Source organism: Nematolebias whitei, chromosome 1 (genome assembly GCF_014905685.2).
Source record: "Nematolebias whitei isolate Nwh7 chromosome 1, NemWhi1, whole genome shotgun sequence".
NCBI classification, from domain to species: domain Eukaryota; kingdom Metazoa; phylum Chordata; class Actinopteri; order Cyprinodontiformes; family Rivulidae; genus Nematolebias; species Nematolebias whitei.
In genome coordinates this window covers 42,992,989-43,012,437 of record NC_056498.1, presented here as the reverse complement: position 1 = coordinate 43,012,437, position 19,449 = coordinate 42,992,989, and the positions used below count along the sequence as shown (strand labels likewise).

General features: G+C 44.8%; 1 protein-coding gene across 1 annotated transcript in view; it reads left to right on the top strand.

The window, feature by feature from the left end:
• The window catches only part of LOC119419117 (alpha-tectorin-like), a 21,582-nt gene extending 4,663 nt beyond the window's left edge, over positions 1 to 16,919 (top strand). Inside the window, exons 4-14 of the mRNA XM_037686457.1 lie at positions 5,927 to 6,162; positions 6,362 to 6,521; positions 6,814 to 6,892; positions 7,007 to 7,069; positions 7,183 to 7,376; positions 7,465 to 7,593; positions 7,682 to 7,869; positions 8,018 to 8,169; positions 15,662 to 15,907; positions 16,000 to 16,162; positions 16,854 to 16,919. Of these exons, the coding sequence (XP_037542385.1) occupies positions 5,927 to 6,162; positions 6,362 to 6,521; positions 6,814 to 6,892; positions 7,007 to 7,069; positions 7,183 to 7,376; positions 7,465 to 7,593; positions 7,682 to 7,869; positions 8,018 to 8,169; positions 15,662 to 15,907; positions 16,000 to 16,162; positions 16,854 to 16,919 (1,676 nt within the window). The remainder of the gene's footprint in view (positions 1 to 5,926; positions 6,163 to 6,361; positions 6,522 to 6,813; positions 6,893 to 7,006; positions 7,070 to 7,182; positions 7,377 to 7,464; positions 7,594 to 7,681; positions 7,870 to 8,017; positions 8,170 to 15,661; positions 15,908 to 15,999; positions 16,163 to 16,853) is intronic.
• Positions 16,920 to 19,449: the final 2,530 nt, after the last annotated feature.

The following is a 19,449-nucleotide window of genomic DNA, read 5'->3' as shown; positions in this document are numbered from 1 at the left end:
ACTACAATGGAGCCCCCCACAACCTTGACAACAACAGAGTCACCCACCTCTACTTCAATCTCAAAAGCTGTCATAACAACCACTGCTATAACTACAACAAAGCCTACCACCACAACAGAGCCCCCTTCTACCACCAGAGTGCACACTACTACAACATCAGAGTTTCCTATTACTACAACTGAGCCCCATACAACCACAATCTTAACAGATAACCCCTCCACTGCCACAAGAGAGGCTCCCACTACTACCACTGAGCTCCCAACAACTAGGACCACAATAGAGCCCTCCACCACTTCTACAACCTCAGATACTCCCTATATTACAACAGAGCCACAAACAACAACACCTACAACAGAGAAACCATCTACCACAACAGAGACCACAACTACCACCTCAGAGGCTCCCATTACTACAAATGAGCCTGCCATAACCATGACAGAGATTCCAACCATTGTTACAACAGAGGCACCAACTACCAGCACAATGCCCATTACCACCACCAACTCTACCATCACCACAAAGGTTCCCATTACTACAACAGAGACCCCCACAACCACAACAACAACCGAGTCACCCACAACTACTTCCATCTCAGAGACCGTCGTTACAACCTCTGCTATAACTCCAACAAAGCCTACTACCACAACAGAGGCCCCCTCTTCTACCACAGTGCACAGTATTACCACTTCAGAAACACCCATTACAACAAATGAGCCTCCTACAACCACAACAGATAACCCTTCCAGTACTACCAGAGCAGAGGTACCCACTACTACCACAGAGCCCAATACTATCACTACCACACAGGATTTCATTACTACAACTGAGCCCCTGACAATAACGACGACAACAGTGTCCCCTACCATTACTACAACTTCAGAAACCACCGCTACGACCACCATTATGACCACCACAACGCCAGTCACTTCCACAGAGATCAACACCACCACCAGAGAGGCTCATTTTACTATCACTGAACTCCCGACAATTATGACCACAATAGAGCCGTCCACCACTACTACCTCCTCAGATACTTCCAATCTTACAACAGAGCCACCCACAACCTCCAGCACTACAGAGACCCCCACCTCTACTACCACTTTAAAGGCTGCAATTACTACCACTACTATGGCCACCACAAAGCCGATCACCACAAAGGCTCCCTCTACTACAACGGAGCCCCCAGCAACCAAGACCACAACAGAGACACCCACCACTACTTCCACCTATGAAATCTTCGTTACAGCCACTCCTATAACTACTACAAAGCCAACCACCACAACAGATGCCCCCTCTCCCACCACAGTGTACAAAACTACCACTTCAGAGGCTCCAATTACAACAACTGAGCCCCATACAACCACAACCACAACAGATAACCCCTCCACTACTACCAGAACAGAGGCACCCACTATCACAACAGAGCCCACTTCTATCACCACCACACAGGCTCTCATTACTACATCTGAGTCCCCCACAATAACGACCACAACAATATCCACCAGCACTACTACCACATCAGAGGCCAATGTTACTACCACTGCTCTAACTACAATAAAGCCTACTTCCACAACAGGAGCCCACTCTTCCACCACAGTGCACAGTATTACCACTTCAGAGGCTCCTATTACAACAACTGAGCCTCCTACAACCACAACCACAACAGATAACCCTACCAGTACTACTAGAACCGAGTTACTCACATCTACCACAAAGCCCACTACTATCACTACCACACAGGTTCTCATTACTACAACTGAGCCCCTAAAATTAATGACTACAACAGTGTCCCCTACCACTACTACAACTTCAGAAGCCATCGTTACGACCACTACAATGACCTCCACAACACCAGTCACTACCACAGAGATTAACACCAACACCAGAGAGGCTCCCTTTACTACCACTGAGCTCCTGACAACTAGTACCACAATAGAGCCCTCCACCACTACTATAACCTCAGATATTCCCAATATAACAACTGAGCCACCCACCACCAGCAGCACTATATACACCCCCACCTCTACTACCAGTTCAAACACTGCCATTACTACCACTACTATTGCCACCACCTATCCGATCACCACAAAGGCTATCACTACTACAACAGAGTCTAAAACCACGACCACCACAGATGCTCCCGCTACTACAACAGAGCCCCCAGCAACCACGACCACAGCAGAGTCACCCACCACTTCTTCCACCTCTGAGACCTTCGTTACAACCACTCCTATAACTACAACAAAGAAAAACACCAAAACAGAGGCCCCCTCTACCACCACAGTGTACACAACTAATACATCAGAGGCTCCCATTACAGCAACTGAGACCCCTACAACCTCGACCACGACAGATAACCCCTCCACTACTACCAGAACAGAGGCACCCACTTCCACAACAGAACCCACTGCTATCACTAGCACACAGGCACTCGATATTACAACTGAGCCCCCCACAATAACTACCACAAGAGTATCCCCCAGCACTACTACCACATCAGAGGCCAATGTTACTACCAAAGCTATAACTACAACTAAGCCCATCACTACAACAGAGGTACCATTTACCATGCCAGAGCCCACAACTACCTCCTCAGAGGCTCCCATTACTACAAATGAGCCTGCCATAACCACAACAGAGGCCCCAACCAGTATTACAACAGAGGCACCCACTACTAGCACAATGCTCACTAGCACCACCAGCTCCATCAACCCCACACAGGTTCTAATTACTACAACAGAGCCCCCCACAACCATGACAACAATAGAGTCACCCACAACTACTTCCATCTCAGAGACCATCATTACAACCACTGCTATTACTACAACAAAGCCTACTACCACAACAGAGGCCCCTTCTACCACCACAGTGCACAGTATTACCACTTCAGAGGCTCCCATTACAACAACTGAACCTCCTTCAACCACAACTACAACAGATAACCCTTCCAGTACTACCAAAACAGAGGCACCCACTACTACCACAGAGCCCTCTACTATCACTACCACACATGCTCTCATTACTACAACTGAGCCCCTCACAATTACGATCGCAATAGAGTCACCCACAACTACTTCCACCTCTGAGGCATTTGCTTCAACCAATGCTATAAGTACAACAAAGCCATCCACCAAAACAGAGGCCCCCTCTACCACCACAGTGCACTCTACTACCACTTCACAGGCTCCCATTACAACAACTGAGCCCCCTACAACCACAACCACAACAGATAACACCTCTAGTACTACCAGAACAGAGGCACTCACTACTACAACAGAGCCCACTACTATCACTACCACACAAGCTCTCATTACTACACCGGAGCCTCCCACAATAATGATCACAACAGTGTCCCCCACCACTACCACCACATCAGAGGCAACTGTTACTACCAATGCTATAACTACAACTATGCCCACTGCTACAAAAGAGGTACCCACTACCACCATTGAGCCCACTTCCACCACCAGCTCTGTCACTACCACACAGGCTCCCATTACTACCACTGTGCTCCCTACAACCACAACCACTCCAGATTCAATTGCCACTACTACAACTTCAGAAGTCAGTTTTACTACCACTGCTATGACCACCACAAGGCCAGTCACTAGCACAGTGACCACCACCAGCACCACCCCTTTGCCCCATACATCCCCGACCACCACAGAATCCCTCACCACTACTACCTCTTCAGAGGCCACCATTTCTACCACTACTATGACTACAAAAAAATCTTCCATCACCAACACAGTGGACCCCACTACCTTCATAGAGCCCAGCAACACAACCACAGAGGTTCCCATTAGTGCCACTGAGCCCCTCATAACCACAACAGAGCCCTCCACCACTACTACTACCTCAAATGCCGCCATTACTACCACTACTATCATCACCACAAAGCCCACCAACACAGTGCCCTCCTCTACCACCAAATATCCCATTACTACCACCTCAGATACTCCCATTACTGCCACTGAGCTGCCCACAATTATGATCACAACAGAGACCCCCACCACTACAACCACTTCAGAGGCTGCCATTGTTACTGCCACTACTATGACCACCTCAAAGCCCACCACCACCACAGATGAATCCACTACCATCATAGAGTCCACCACCACTACAGAGGGTCACATTCCTAACACTGAGCCCTCCCCAACCACAAAAACAACATATCCCTCCACTTCTATTACCACTTCGGAGACTGGCATTTCCACCACAACTATGATAACCATAAAGCCCACCACAAACATCTCAGACGCTCCCATTACTATCACTGAGCCACCCACAATCACAACCACAACAGAGTCCCCCACCACTACAACCACCTCTGAGTCCACTTTTACTACAACTACTATGACCACCACAAGTCCCCCCACCACAGAGCCTCCCACTACTAACACAGAGCCCACAAACACCACCACTAACACCACAGAGACTCCCATTACTACAACAAAGCCCCCCACAACCATGACCACAACAGAGTTCCCCACCACTACTACCACCTCAGATGGCACAATTACTACCTTTACTTTGACTTTCACAAAGCCCATCATCACCACAGAGCCCACCAACACCACAGATGTTCCCATTACTACTAATGATCCCATGACAACCATGATCAGCACAGAATCCCTCACTACTGTTACCACTTCAGAGGCTGCCATTACTACAACTACTATGATGACTACAATGCCCACCAACACCACAGAGGCACCCAACATCAACACAGAGGCCACCACCACTACCACAAAGGATCCCATTACCTCCACAGAGACTCCCACAACCATGACAACAACAAAGACCTCTACCATTACTACCACCTCAGAGATCGCCGTTACTACCACTTTTATGACCACCACAAAGTACGCCACCACAGAGGCCCCCAGTACTACCACAGAGGCCACCACCACATCTACCACCACCACAGAGGTTCTCTTTACTTCCAATGATCCTCCCACAACCATGACCAGCACAGATTCCCTCACTACTTCTACCACTTCAGAGACTGCCATTACTAACACAACTATGACCACCACACAGCCCACAAACACAGCAGAGGAACCCACCACCACCACAGAGGCTCCCATTACTACCACTGATGCTCTCACATCCGTGATCACAACAGAGACCCCCAACACTACTACCACCTCAGAGGCCATCACTACCACCACAGAGTTCTCTTCCACAACCACAACCACACAAGCTCCCATTACTACCACTGTACCCCCCACAACCACCACAAAGCTCACCATAACCACAGAGGCCCCCACTAAAACCACAGAGCCTTCCACCACTACTACTACCTCCAAGCCTGCCATTACTGCCACTACTATGAATGCCACAAATGCCACTACCATCACAGAAGCCCTCACTACCACCACACAAACTTCCACCAGCACCACAGAGGCAACCACTACCACCACACAACCAAACACCACCACCACAGAGGCTTCCACTACAACTACCATCATCGAGCCACCCACACCCACTACCACAACAACCACAGCTACCATTACTTCCACAAAGGCCCCCACCATCACATCTATTATGACAACCACAGAGTTCACCACCACCATAGAGGCCCCCTTTACCACCACGGAGCCAACTACTAGCAGCACAGTTGATGCCACAACTACTACAGTGGCTCCCATAACTACTACCACCACTACAGTTACCACCCCAAAGCTCCCCACAACCACTACTGCCACTGTTGCTCCTGAAATTGCCAATATCACTATCATTCCTACTTCTACTATGCATACCACACCAGAGCTCCCTATTACCACCCCAGAGTTCTCCACAGCCACTACTTCTATTATTACTACCTCTACTACCTCAGATCACCCTACAACTATTAGCACCACTGAAACCCCCACTACCACCATCGGTACTAGCAACCCAGATACCTCCATCACCCCACCACCCATGTTGAAGCCTATTTGCACTGTGACAGGTTCCTCTGTCATTGATTTTAAAGGCCATGTGGACTTCATAAAGGATCAGTGTGAGTACTCCTTGTTGAAGTTGCCATCAATCCTAGGGTTCCAGGTACTCGGTAATTTCCTGGAGCGGCGTCGTAAAGATGTGAGCTTTCTGGACAGTGTGATGTTGATAGTGGACGGCAGTCGCATACACCTGAAACAGGGCAGCAGAGTTCTGGTGAGCCTCCTGCAGCTATAATTCATGAGTCTGAGTGAATTTAGATCAGAATGTGGCCTCTCATGTTTCCTCTCAGTGACATTATGCAGCAGCTCTCTGATGCTGCTGAACTAAGTGGTTGTTGCTGTGAGAACAGCCTGTTTGTGTGTTTGACATGTAGACCTCAGGGTATCCTCCGCTTTGTCTCTTTGCCATGCAGCTGAACAACTCACCACTGAACCTGGACAGCTCCCCTCAAGTGGTTCATGGTGTGGAGATCTCTAAGGACCAAACTGGAGTCACTGCCAAGGCAGTGTTCTTCAACTTCCTCAACGTTTCTATCTTTTTTGATAGCTACACCACACAGATCCACCTTGAAGGTACAGAAAGTCAAATAGTGTTTGACGGGGAATTTACAAACACATGAAAGAGAAAATCCACCCTGTTTTGATTCTTGGGCTTTACATATCAGGACAAAATAAAAACATTTTTTCATGAGGTATTGAGAAATTAATTAAAAGAAAGATTAAAGCACTGATCTTTTTTATTAGTGGGTGCCGCCTTTCTGCCTTCCTTCCTTGTAGACATAATGAAGAATTCTGCAGTTTTCATTTACTGGTACTTTAAATGTTGATGCTGACATGACTCTCATTCTGTCCTGAACCGGATTAGGATCTACTGGATCACCTCCAACAGGTCTGTGTGAAGATTCCAGCAGTGAAGCGAGGCTCCCTGGCTGCAGTTCCATAAGGTAAGAGCTCCTCACTGACTGCTGCTCTGCTGCTGCTGGATGAATGGACTGCAGAGGAACTCTGTTTGGATGAACAAGCAAACAGTCCTGACTTTGTTGTGTGTCACCCCCTAGCTGTGAGACGCAGTATAATGACACTGATGACAGATCAATAAACTGCACCAAGACAACTGAGTGGTGAGTAGATCCATCCAGATCATCCGTCTGAGTTTCACTCTGGTCTCTGTGGTAGATTACATGTTTATTACATTTGTTATCTTCCATGTTGTCTGTTTCCTCATGTGGAGCAGCTGTAACCTCCTGAAGGAGGTGCCCTTCACCTCCTGTGACATCGACCCAGAGCCCTACATCACCGCCTGCACAGACACTTTGTCAAGGTATCCTGCAGTGGACGGTCTCAAGTGTCAGTTCCTGGAGGCCTACGCCAGAGCCTGCAGCCTGAAATCCAACACCACTCTGGAGGGCTGGAGGTCCAAGACTGAGTGTCGTAAGACCTGCTTCGGTCCAACATCTGATCTAAAGAAATCACTTGTTGGTTTCACAGAATAATTCATCAGTGTGTTCCTCTGCAGGTTCTCCTAAGGCCTTCTGTCAAGACAGGACCTGCAGCGATCATGAGTTTTGTGGAGAGGTTTCTCAGTATGGAGATACTCGTTGCTTCTGTCGGGCCAACTTTGCTTGCAGATACAGAAACACTTTGGGTACGACACCTGTGATTACACCAACATGACAACATGGCTGAATGACTGGAAGGAACTTCTAACTGTGGTTTTTCTCACCAACATTCAGGTGATCCAGCCATCTGCAGTCACAACACGGCTTCTGCCTCTTTGGCCATTTGTCTCCTGGAGAACGAAGGCATTGACTACTCTCTTTTACACCTCAATGACCCAACCTGCAGAGGTCAGGTAGATGAGCAGAACCACACAGTGACCTTCAGTTTCAGTGCCAGCGACCTCTGTGGGACAAAGATCACGGTGAGTTCTCAATCCAGTTCTTCATTTCTTCTTTGAATCTTCTCTGGGACTCGTCTTTAACTTGAGATATTTTTGTGGGTTCAGTCTTTACCTCTAACATCCGAGGCTAAAAACTCTTCAGAAACATTCTTCATGCTTCTCTTTGCAGACCAACAACAACCAGGTCATCTACCAGAACACAATCATGACCCAGAACTTCTCCTCTGATGACATCATTCGCCATGACCAGGTCATGATCGACTTCTCCTGCTACCATGCTAAGTCGGAGATCAGGGACATGTCCTTCAGAATTAAAGACAAGTGAGTGTGGCAGCTTGTTGCTTTGGTTTGAAGCACTCTCCAGGTATTTATAGAAGGAAAGAATGAAAAGTGAGTTCAGGAGGTTTTCCTGGTTCCCTGAAATCTCCATCACAGTGATGCACATCAAAATAATCTCTGAAGAACTGGACGAACAGGATGTTTATGTTACTGCCAAGCTCTCCAACTGATTGGTTGTAGGAGTGTGTTATTGTCTTAAAGCTGAGCTCATAAGCACCATCCAACTGAGACCTTGGAAAATTGTTCATAAACTGGAGATATTCAAGGCCATAAAAATTACAACAGATGGTTCTAGACAACAGGATCACTGTGTACTGTGAAGATGTAGTGTCTTTTCTGTTTATTACATCAGATTTATTCTAACTGAACAATAAATACTTGTGTTTGGTCTAATCAGGCTAAATCATCTTTTTCTTCTTTCGGCTTTTCCCTCTTCAGGGGTCACCGCAGCGAGTCATCCTCCTCCACCTCACTCTGTCCTCACTCCAACTACCTTCATGTCCTCTCTAACTGCATCCATATATCTCCTCTTTGGCCTTCCTCTTTGTCTTTTTCCTGGCAGCTATATTTCTAACATCATTCTAACAATATACCCATGGTCCCTCCTATTGACATGTCCAAACCATCTCAGTCTGGCCTCCCTAACTTTATCTCCCAGTTGTTCAACCTGGGCTGTACCTCTGATGATCTCATTCTTAATCTTATCCAGCCTTGTCACCCCTAAGGAGAACCTTAGCATCTTCATTTCTGCCACTTCCAATTCTTTCTCCTGTCTTTTTGTCAATGCCACTGTCTCCAGACCATAGAATATAGCTGGTCTCACCACTGTCTTGTAAATATCCTGATGCATGCTCAATAATCCAGATAGAAAAATCTAAAAAAGTTCTATCTGGTCCTCTGGACATTCAAAATAACCAAACAAAACAAAAAAATTAGAGAAACGTTTCGTCTTTCATCCAAAAGACTTCCTCAGTCTGAGGTGCTGTATTCAGCTCAGTCTTATAAATAGCACCCTCTCACAGTGGATCAACCAGTTTACTGCTGACAGCCAAAACCAGCTGCTCACATGATAAAGAAGGACCATCAGCCTAATGATGGATCATTAGCATACTGATGGCTGTTTGCTATTCACAGGGGGCTGAGTGATACTAACAATAACAGCATTGTGGGCGGGGGATATGAGGCCTCCACCCCTGTTTATTGATGGACAGTTTCATTTCACAAAGATGGCTTCCTTTACTCCTTTCTCAAACCATCGTTCCTCTCTATCATGGATGTGAACATCTTCATCCCTGAAAGAGTGACCACTGGCCTGGAGATGAGTGTAGACCGCAGAGTCCTGGCCTGATATTGTTGATCTCCTGTGCTGGGCCATCTTTTTGGCCAGTGGCTGTTTAGTGTCCCCGATGTAAGACTGATCACAGCCCTTCTGACACTGAACAGCATACACAATATTACTCTGTTTGTGCCGGGGGATCAGCCATCTGCAACAACAAAATTAAAGAGGATGAGGCAGCTCAGAATCAAAGTTTCTTCCTGCCTCAGCAATGCCAAACCACCACCTTCCAACATCAGTAGAGAGGAGAGGGATGCACTCTTAGCAAGGACAAAAACATCATCATTCTCCCAGCAGACAAAGGAAGGTGCACAGTGATTTTTAACCAGAAAGATTATCATAAGAAAGTTATGACACTCCTTAGTGACTTAACCACTTATGGGCCACTGAAAAGAGATCCAGGAAGTGGCTAAAAGAAGAAGTTAATAGATTGCCTGAAAAATTTGGAGCAGGACAAGGCTATTGACCGTATTCTGTACCACAGACTGTACCCAGTGGAGGCCACACCTAGTCTGTATGGTTTACCTAAAATTCACAAACAAGTTGTACCTTTAAGACCAATTGTCAGTATAATTTACTCTGTCGCTTACAATGTTTCAAAATATCTGACGTCTGTACTCATGCCTTTAGTTGGCAGCTCAGAACACCACATACAGAATACCATGGACTTTGTGGATAAGGTGAGGGATGTCATCATGGAGACTGATGAAACAATGGTCTCTTTTGATGTCACATCACTCTTTAGGTGCATTCCTGTCGATGATGCAGTAGAGGTGGTCAGTTTAAGATTTAAACCAGACACCACTCAGAGCAGCAGGACCACGTTTTCCACAGAACAACTGTGTCAACTCTTGAAACTGTGCCTGCAGTCAACCTACTTCACATATGGGGAGCAATATTATAGGCAGAAACATGGGTGTGCCATGTGGTCTCCAGTTTCTCCTATTGTTGCCAACTTGTACATGGAGGAGGTAGAAAAGAGAGCCTTGATGTCCTTTTCAGGGACACTACCAAGTCATTGGTTCAGGTATGTTGATGACACCTGGGTCAAAATTAGATGTCTAACATTTTACTGACCACATCAACTCTGTGGATAAATATATCACCCCTGAAGAGGGAAAAGAGGCCTTCCTCTCATTCACACACATGTACTCTGTCTTACTATGGCTGACTTTCATTCCTCTTCTTTCAAGTGCATATCTCCACCTCTCCAAGTTCTCTTCCACCTGTTCCATGTTCTCACTACAGATCACAATGTCATCTGCAAACATCATAGTCCATGGGGATTCTTGCCTGACCTCATCTGTTAGTTGGTCCATCACCAGAGCAAACAAGAAAGGGCTCAGAGCCGATCCTTGATGCAATCCCACCTGAAGCTATCTGTCACTCCTACAGCACATCTCACCACTGTCCTGCTGTCCTCATACATGTCCTGTAAGAGTCAGAGTCAGAGTCAGAGAGTCAGAGTTTCTTTATTGTCATTCGCACCTCATGTGGTACATGTGGTGGAGCGAAATTATGTACACAGGGTCCCAGTTACATCCAACAATAAAATGTATAAGAAAAACAGTAATAACATCTAAGATATGAACTAAGAAAAACATCAACTAAATATACACTAAGCACTCATAACATAAAACATTGAACATCAGCACAAACATGAACATGAGTCTGTGAGCAGATGTGCACGCATGAACACATCAACATTGAAACAGATCAGCAGCAACATGATATGGTTTTTCACAGTGATTATTCTAGTTAGAGATTCATGAGTCTAACAGCCTCAGGGTAGAAGCTGTTCCTCAGTCTAGTGGTTCTACACTTAATGCTCCTTAACCTCCTTCCTGAGGGGAGTGGGGCAAAAAGTGTGTGTGCTGGGTGGGTGGGGTCCTTCATGATGCAGGTGGCCCTCTTCCTGCATCTGGAGGTGTAGATGTCTGTGATGGTGGGGAGACTGATTCCAACAGATTTCTGTGCAGCCTTCACCACTCTCTGCAAAGCTTTTCTTTCTGCAGCTGTGCAGCCTCCATGCCACACATTGATGCTCGAGCACAGGATGCTCTCCACTGCACACCTGTAGAAGGAGGTGAGGACTGAGCTTCCCAGACCAGCTCGCCTCAGCCGTCTGAGGAAGTAGAGTCTCTGATGAGCTTTCTTGATCAGGCTGGTGGTGTTGTTGCTCCAGCTGAGGTTGTCATTCATGTGTATACCCAAGTACTTGTAGCTGGAGACCACTTCCACCGCAGATCCTCTTATGTTCAGGGGGGTGTAGGTGTTTTTGTTCCTTCTGAAGTCCACAATCATCTCCTTTGTCTTCTTCACATTGATGTGAAGGTTATTCTCTCTGCACCAGCTCTCCAGGTGTTCCACCTCCTGCCTGTAGCTGGACTCATCATTGTTTGTGATGCATCCCACCACCGCTGTATCATCTGCAAACTTTACAATGTGACAGCCTGGATGGGTAGCTGCACAATCATATGTGAGCAGAGTAAACAGGAGGGGGCTCAACACACATCCCTGAGGAGAGCCAGTGCTGAGGGTTATGGTGGAGGAGGAGAGGTTGTGGATCCTCACTAACTGTGGTCTGTTTGTTAAAAAGTCTAGTACCCAGTTGCAGATGGAGGGGCTTAGTCCTAGTGTGAATAGTTTGTCCATCAGGGTTTGGGGGATCATGGTGTTGAAGGCGGATGTGAAGTCCACAAAGAGCATACGGACGTAAGAGTTTTTCTGCTCCAGGTGGTTGAGCGCAGTGTGGACCACAGAGGAGATTGCATCCTCTGTTGATCGGTTCTCACGGTATGCGTACTGATGAGGGTCCTCGTTGATGTTGATGGCTGTTTTGATGTGAGTCATGACCAGTTTTTCGAAGCATTTAGCGACTATCGGGGTGAGGGCCACTGGCCGATAGTCATTCAGACCAGTCACTGTAGAGCTTTTTGGGACTGGGATGATGGTGGCAGTCTTCAGGCAGGTGGGAACTGTCTCCAGGGTAAGTGAGGTGTTAAAGATGTCTGCCAGCACCTCACAGAGCTGATCAGCACATTCCTTCAACACTTTTCCGGGGATGTTGTCTGGGCCAGTTGCTTTGTGCGGATTAATCCTCCTGAAGGTACTCCTTACTTCTGCTGAGGTCAGTACAGTCTAACATACTTTTCTGCTGCTCCAGATTTTCTCCTGCAATACCACACCTCCTCTCTTGGCATTATGTTATATGCTTTTTCTAAATGCACAAAGACACAATGGAGTTCTTTCTGACCCTCTCTTTACTTCTCCATCATCATCCTCAAAGCAAAGATGGCATCTGTGGTGCTCTTTCTTGGCATGAAACCAGACTGCTGCTCACAGATAGTCACCTCTCGTCGAAGTCTTGCTTCCACAACTCTCTCTCAGATCTTCATTGTGTGGCTCATCAAATTTATTCCCCTGTAGTTGCTACAACTCTGTACATCACCCTGTTCTTAAAAATGGGCACCAGCACTTCTTCTCCATTCCTCAGGCATTTTCTCACCCTCATATATCCCTTTGAATATTTGAGTCAAAAACCTCACTGCCATCTCTCCAAGACATTTCCAAACCTCCACTGGAATGTAGGGGTTGAATGACTACATAATTTTTAAACTCAACATTAACATAATAAAACTCGAGTAGAACTCGAGTACTTGATGACATCATAGAATCTAAAGATGCAAAAATAAATGAATAAAATAAATAAGTCACAGGAAAAACAAAACTATTAGTTATTATTATAAAGCTGCAAAACTGAAAGAAACGTGTGGCGTGTAAAAAACAAAACTAAAATCAGTCGGATCACCCCGCACCACCGCCCACAGTGTTGCGCATTAGGTTTAGTTTTAGAGATTAATATGTTTATAGGTTTTTTTTTTTATAGGTTTAGAGATTAATATTTTTTGCTTTTAGTTTGTGAAACAAGGTCAGAGGAAGCTGGTTCTGGTTTGGTCAATTGGACCCGGTGTTACACCATATTCTGTGACCTGCAACAGTGCATGCAACACCGCCCCCTACGGTCACAATATACGGTGGTCACAGAATAAAGTGTAACACCGGTTCGCAACGCGCTCCAAACAGTCAGGAAGTTGATTCATTTTCTGTTTCCTTATGGTAGTTAAACCGGAAGATTCATCTTTAGTGAAATATTCCCATACTATTAATGCATTTTTACCTGTTTGCCAAGACTGGACCTGCTCCGCTCCATTCGTCTGCATGGAAGAATCCATTTTGTAACCCACGCCCAGTGCGGATCAAGTGACACGTGACGCAATGACGTAACAGCGACGTAATGACGTCACCACGGATACTCAACGTGAAATTTAAAAACTCGATAGATGTCCTAGGAATCTATGTGTAGATTACTCGAGTAGTCTGTTAAAGCCCTACTGGTATGTCATCAGGTCCTACTGCCTTCCCCTTCTTCATTCTTTTCAGAGCTTTCCGGACTTCACCCTCACTAATCTTACCCACTTCCTGGTCCACCGTTTCTATGACCTCTACTCTTCTTTCTCTTTCATTCTCTTCATTCATTAGCTCCTCAAAGTACTCCTTCCATCTTCCCGTCACACTCATCACTTGTTAGAACATTACCATTCCTATCTTTAATAAGCCTAACCTGCTGCACATCCTTTCCAGCCTGATCCCTCTGTCCTGCCAATTGGCGCAAGTCCTTCTTGCCCTCTTTAGTGTCCAGTCTCCCATACAACTCATCATACATCTTCTGCTTTGCCTTAGCTACCTCCCTCTTTGCTCTCCGTCCCATCTCCTTATATTCCTGTCTCCTCTCTTCAGTCCTCTCACTGTCATATTTCTTCTTGGCTAATCTCTTTCTTTGAACAGCTTCCTGCACTTCACTATTCCACCACCAGGTTTCCTGATCATCCATTCTCTGTCCAGGTGACACACCAAGTACCTTCCTACCTGCCTCTCTAATTACTGTTGCTGTAGTAGCCCAGTCATCTGGAAGCTCTTTCTTACCACCCAGAGCCTTTAACAGCTCCTCTCTGAATTTCTCACAACATTCTTCCTTCTTCATCTTCCACCATTTGGTCTTCTTCTCTGATTTTACTCTTTTTCTCTTCTTCACAACAACAGTCATTCTACACACAACCATCTGATGCTGTCTGGCCATGCTCTCCCCTGCCACAACCTTAGCGTCTCCAATCTCCCTCAGGTTTCCTCTTCTACACAGAATGTAGTCGACCTGCGTACTCCTTCCTCCACTCTTATAGGTCACTCTACGCTCCTCCCTCTTTTGGAAATAAGTGTTGACTACAGCCATTTCCATTCTCTTGGCAAAATCCACCACCATCTGTCCTTCCTGGTTTCTTTCCTTGACACCAAACCTACCCATCACTTCCTCATCCTCTGTTTCCTTCACAAACATGTCCATTCAGGTCTGCTCCCATCACCACTCTCTCCTCCCTAGGAATACTCTCTATCATTTCATCCAGATCTTTCCGAAATGTATCTTTCTCCTCCACACATCCAACCTGTGGAGCATAACCACTGACAATGTTTAGCATCATACCTTCTACTTATACCTTCAGGCACATCACCCTATCTGACACTCTTTTCAACTCTACTACATTCTTTGCCAACTCCTCCTTCAGGACCACCCCTACTCCATTTCTCTGTCTATCCACACCATGGTAAAACAGTTTGAACCCTGCTCCAATGCTGTGAGCCTTGCTGCCCTTCCACTTGGTCTCTTGGACACATAAAACATCTACCTTCCTTCTCAGCATCATGTCAGCCAGCTCTCTACCTTTGCCTGTCGTTGTCCCCACATTTAGAGTTGCAACCCTCAATCCTACATTCTTCACTTTCCTCTTCTCCCTCTGTCTCCTGACACGTTTCCCTCCTCCTCTGATCAGGCTAAATGTGTTGCAGAAAACTTACAAAGCAAATAGTACTTCCAGTCAAAATGACCCTCCTCTTTCTCCTGCCTGTTCAAAATGTTGCTAAGGGCTGCATGTGTTCATTAGCCAATCTGCCATTAATCCTCTGCCAGATTTAGCAGCCGGCTACTTTTCACCAGTCATCCTGATGAGTTGCCCAACAAGGGTCCAGCTTGTTTGCGTTTCTTCAAAATGTCACAACAACATAAAGGACATGTCTCCTTTGCAGCTCTGTTTATCAAGTCATCTCATCTGGACCTTGGAATTACAATGTGTCCATGAGGGCCTACATTAATGAAGGCTGCACACAAGCTGTGGAGTCAACCACTAAAGTGAGGCTGAACGAGAAGGTCTGGATGAAGCTGGACACCAAGGGGCTGGATGAAAACCTGGTCGCTCTTGTGACTGACTCCTGCTGGGCAACTGACCAACCTTCTGCCTCAGCAAGTCTGAAGTACTACCTGATCATAGACGGGTGAGATGCCACCAGAGATTCGTCCATCAGTGTGTTTTCTGCTGGCTCTGATCTGATCACCGGACTAAAAGTATTTTTCTGTTTGTGAGCAGCTGTCCGAACCCTACAGACCCAACAGTGAGGGTGGAGAGGAACGGAGTTGGAACCTCCAGTGGCTTCTCCTTCAACATGTTTGAGTTCACTGGAGGCTCTGATGAAATCTACCTGCACTGCAAACTGCACCTGTGTGTCAAACAGGGGAACAGCTGCATTCCGGTACGCCTCACTGACAAACACATCACATGATGACATGTCTGAACCTGACTCACTCTCACTCATGATGAGCTGACCTGCTCCAACACAAAACATAACGTAATAGTGTTATCTTGAGTTGTTCACTTCCTGGTCAATTACTTTTCATTGATCCAGCTGAAATATTTTGACTCACAAGATCAAATGTTTCTTTCAGTTCAGAGTCAAAGAATCTTAGTCCTGTAAAGTCTGGACTTCATCTGTGTTTGTCTTTAACTCCTAGTCATGTGACAGAAAACGAAGACGTAGATCTTTGAGGTCCAAAAAAGATTCTCCTGCTCTCATCAGCATGGGCTGGACTCAGTAGGTAAGACACCTCTCTGCTGCTGCACATTTTATTTTCTCATGCGTTTATACAGGCTGCTATAGGAAGTACATTGAAGGTAAAGTTACAAAAAGGTTTTATTAAATTCAACAAGTCAAACATTACGTTGGATCAAAGAGACTTTACAGCAACAGACCAGATACAATTTGAACTCTGAGTTTATGTTAAATGAAACATTTAAAGTCCATAAGCTCAGAAGCTGTCTCACTGACTGTCACGAGGCAAGAATTCTTTCTAACTGTTGTTTTGGTGAATTTACATGTATGAATTTGAATTCACTGTAAATGTGATTGTGTGAACAGTCAACATTTGGTCCTGTTGTCTTCTCAGGTTGTTTCCATGGTGACCGGACTGATTGACAGGCTGCTGACCTCCATGATGATCCCTGACTGTTGACTTGTCCTGATCCAGAGCCAGATTGTGTTTTGTGATGAAACACTGATCAGATTATCTTATTTGCTACTTCTCCCAGCATGCTCAGTGTTGTTGCTATCAACCTGTTTAGTCTTGTTTTGAGAGATGAGAACATGAAAACTGAGAACATGAGAGATGAGAACATGAAAACTGAGAAAATGAGAGATGAGAACATAGGAATGAAAGGAAATTTTGATGAGAAGTCTTGCAGCTGAGATTTGTACAAAATAGAGTCTTGGTTTAAACAGGATGGTTTTAGTTGTATAAATGTGATAACAGAAAACACAAATTATTGTTTCTAATTCATGAAAAGACAACTGAGGCAGGATATTTGTTATATTCCTGAAATGGAAGTAACTTGACTGAACTAAAAACTTGACATGTTACTTGACTTGACAGGGGATAATATTGGCAGGAATCACACATTTGTAACACAAACTGATCATAAAACATATATATATGTGTGTGTGTGTGTGTGTGTGTGTGTGTGTATATATATATATATTATACTGGATATTTTATATTCTTCCTGAGACTCGCCTGATTAATGTGTCAGAGCAGAAAAAAGGCTGCAGACATTCACAGAGATAGTCTGAGTACTTTAAAAACAATAATAAAATGTTCAAATCAGGTATTTGATCATAAAATGTTTCAAAAAGGTGCATTAACCTATTTATTTTTATTGTTATTTGTTTGTCAGGTTTTCTATTGGTTTCTCAACCTTGTTGCTAAATTTGTCATTTTTCTTGTTTTACATGTTGAACTTTCAATGATTCTAAAATGTTGCAAGATAATCTTTAAATCAGCTCTTTTTAATATTCAGCTATTCTTAATTCAACTTAATAGAAAATCACATCAGTGGTGTGAAATAATTTTATGTTTCTGATTATTATTTGTTATGGACATTATTTATTACAGCATATTAAAAGGAAAAAATAAGAACATGAAACTTTTTCGTTGGTGTTGCAGTTATTTATTTTTCTCTTTTTAAATCCGTCCAGAGGAACTAACGTAACCTTTTTAGATAATTCTACCTGGATTATTGAACATGCATCAGGATGGCAGTTATTGCTATTCCCCATTAAAATGGTTATAAACCAGCTGGTCAGTTGTGAATTTCAAACACAGATTACATGATAAAAAAGGCATGCAGGTCCATAAAACAAGGGCATCTCCAGCACCAGGCAATTAACTTGGTCACTAGGATTTATTGGCTCCTTGGTTCAATTCTGAGTTAGGTACTTTAAACAGACATCTACAAACCTAGAAAGAAAATGATGCTCCACTAACGTTGAGGAATCTTACTTATCCTGGAGAAATAGTCTGCTAACATACAAAAAAGTGCTCAGTAAAGCTAGAACTTTATATTATTCATCTTTAATTAGTGAAAATAAAAATAACCCCAGGTTCCTTTTCAGTACTATAGCTAGTCTAATGACAAATCCTCTCTCTGTTAATTCATGTATCCCTACAAAATATGAGCAGTGATGACTTCATGAGATTCTTTATAAATAAAATTGTTTCAATTAGAGAAAAAAAATCAAACCATTCTTTCTACTATCCTGGTGCATGCTCAATATTCCAGGTACAAATATCTAAAAAGTTAAATCTGGCCCTCCAGATGTTCAAAGAACATACAAACTAACAAACAAAAACATTTGTTGAAACGTTTCGTCTCTCATCCTGAGGACTTCCTCAGTCTGAGGTGCTGTATTCAGCTCAGTCTCTTAAATAGCACCTTCTCAGAGTGGATCAACCAGTTTTGCTGCTGACAACCAGAACCAGCTGATCACATGATCAAGAAGGACCATCAGCCTAACAATGGATCATTAGCACCTGATGGCTGTTTACTGTTCACAGAGGGCTGAGTGATACTAGCAATCACAGCATTGTAAGAGGGGGACAGTTGAACCTGGAGGCTCCACCCCTGTTTAATGATGGACGGTTTCTTTTCACAAAGATGGCCTCCTTTACTCCTCTCTCAAACCATCGTTCCTCTCTGTCCAGGATGTGAACATCTTCATCCCTGAAAGAGTGATGAAAGGGTGATGGGAGTCAAACTGCAAATACTGGTCTGTGTGGGTGGGTTTGCGGTACACCTCAGTTTGTAAATGTTCTCCATTGGGGACAATATTATAGGCAGAAACATGGGTGTGCTATGGGGTCTCCAGTTTCTCCTATTGTTGCCAACCTGTACATGGAGGAGGTAGAAAAGAGAGCCTTGACGTCCTTTTCAGGGACACCACCAAGTCATTGGTTCAGGTATGTTGACGACACCTGGGTTCAAATTAAATCTCAGGAAGTCCAACATTTTACTGACCACATCAACTCTGTGGATAAATACATCAAGTTCACACGAGAAGATGTAAAAAATGGCAGGTTGGCTTTCTTGGACTGTGAGGTCTCAGTCTCTGATAGAGGACATTTGCAAACCGAGGTGTACCGCAAACCCACACATGTACCACATAGAATAGAATAGAATAGAATAGAATAGAATAGAATAGAATAGAAT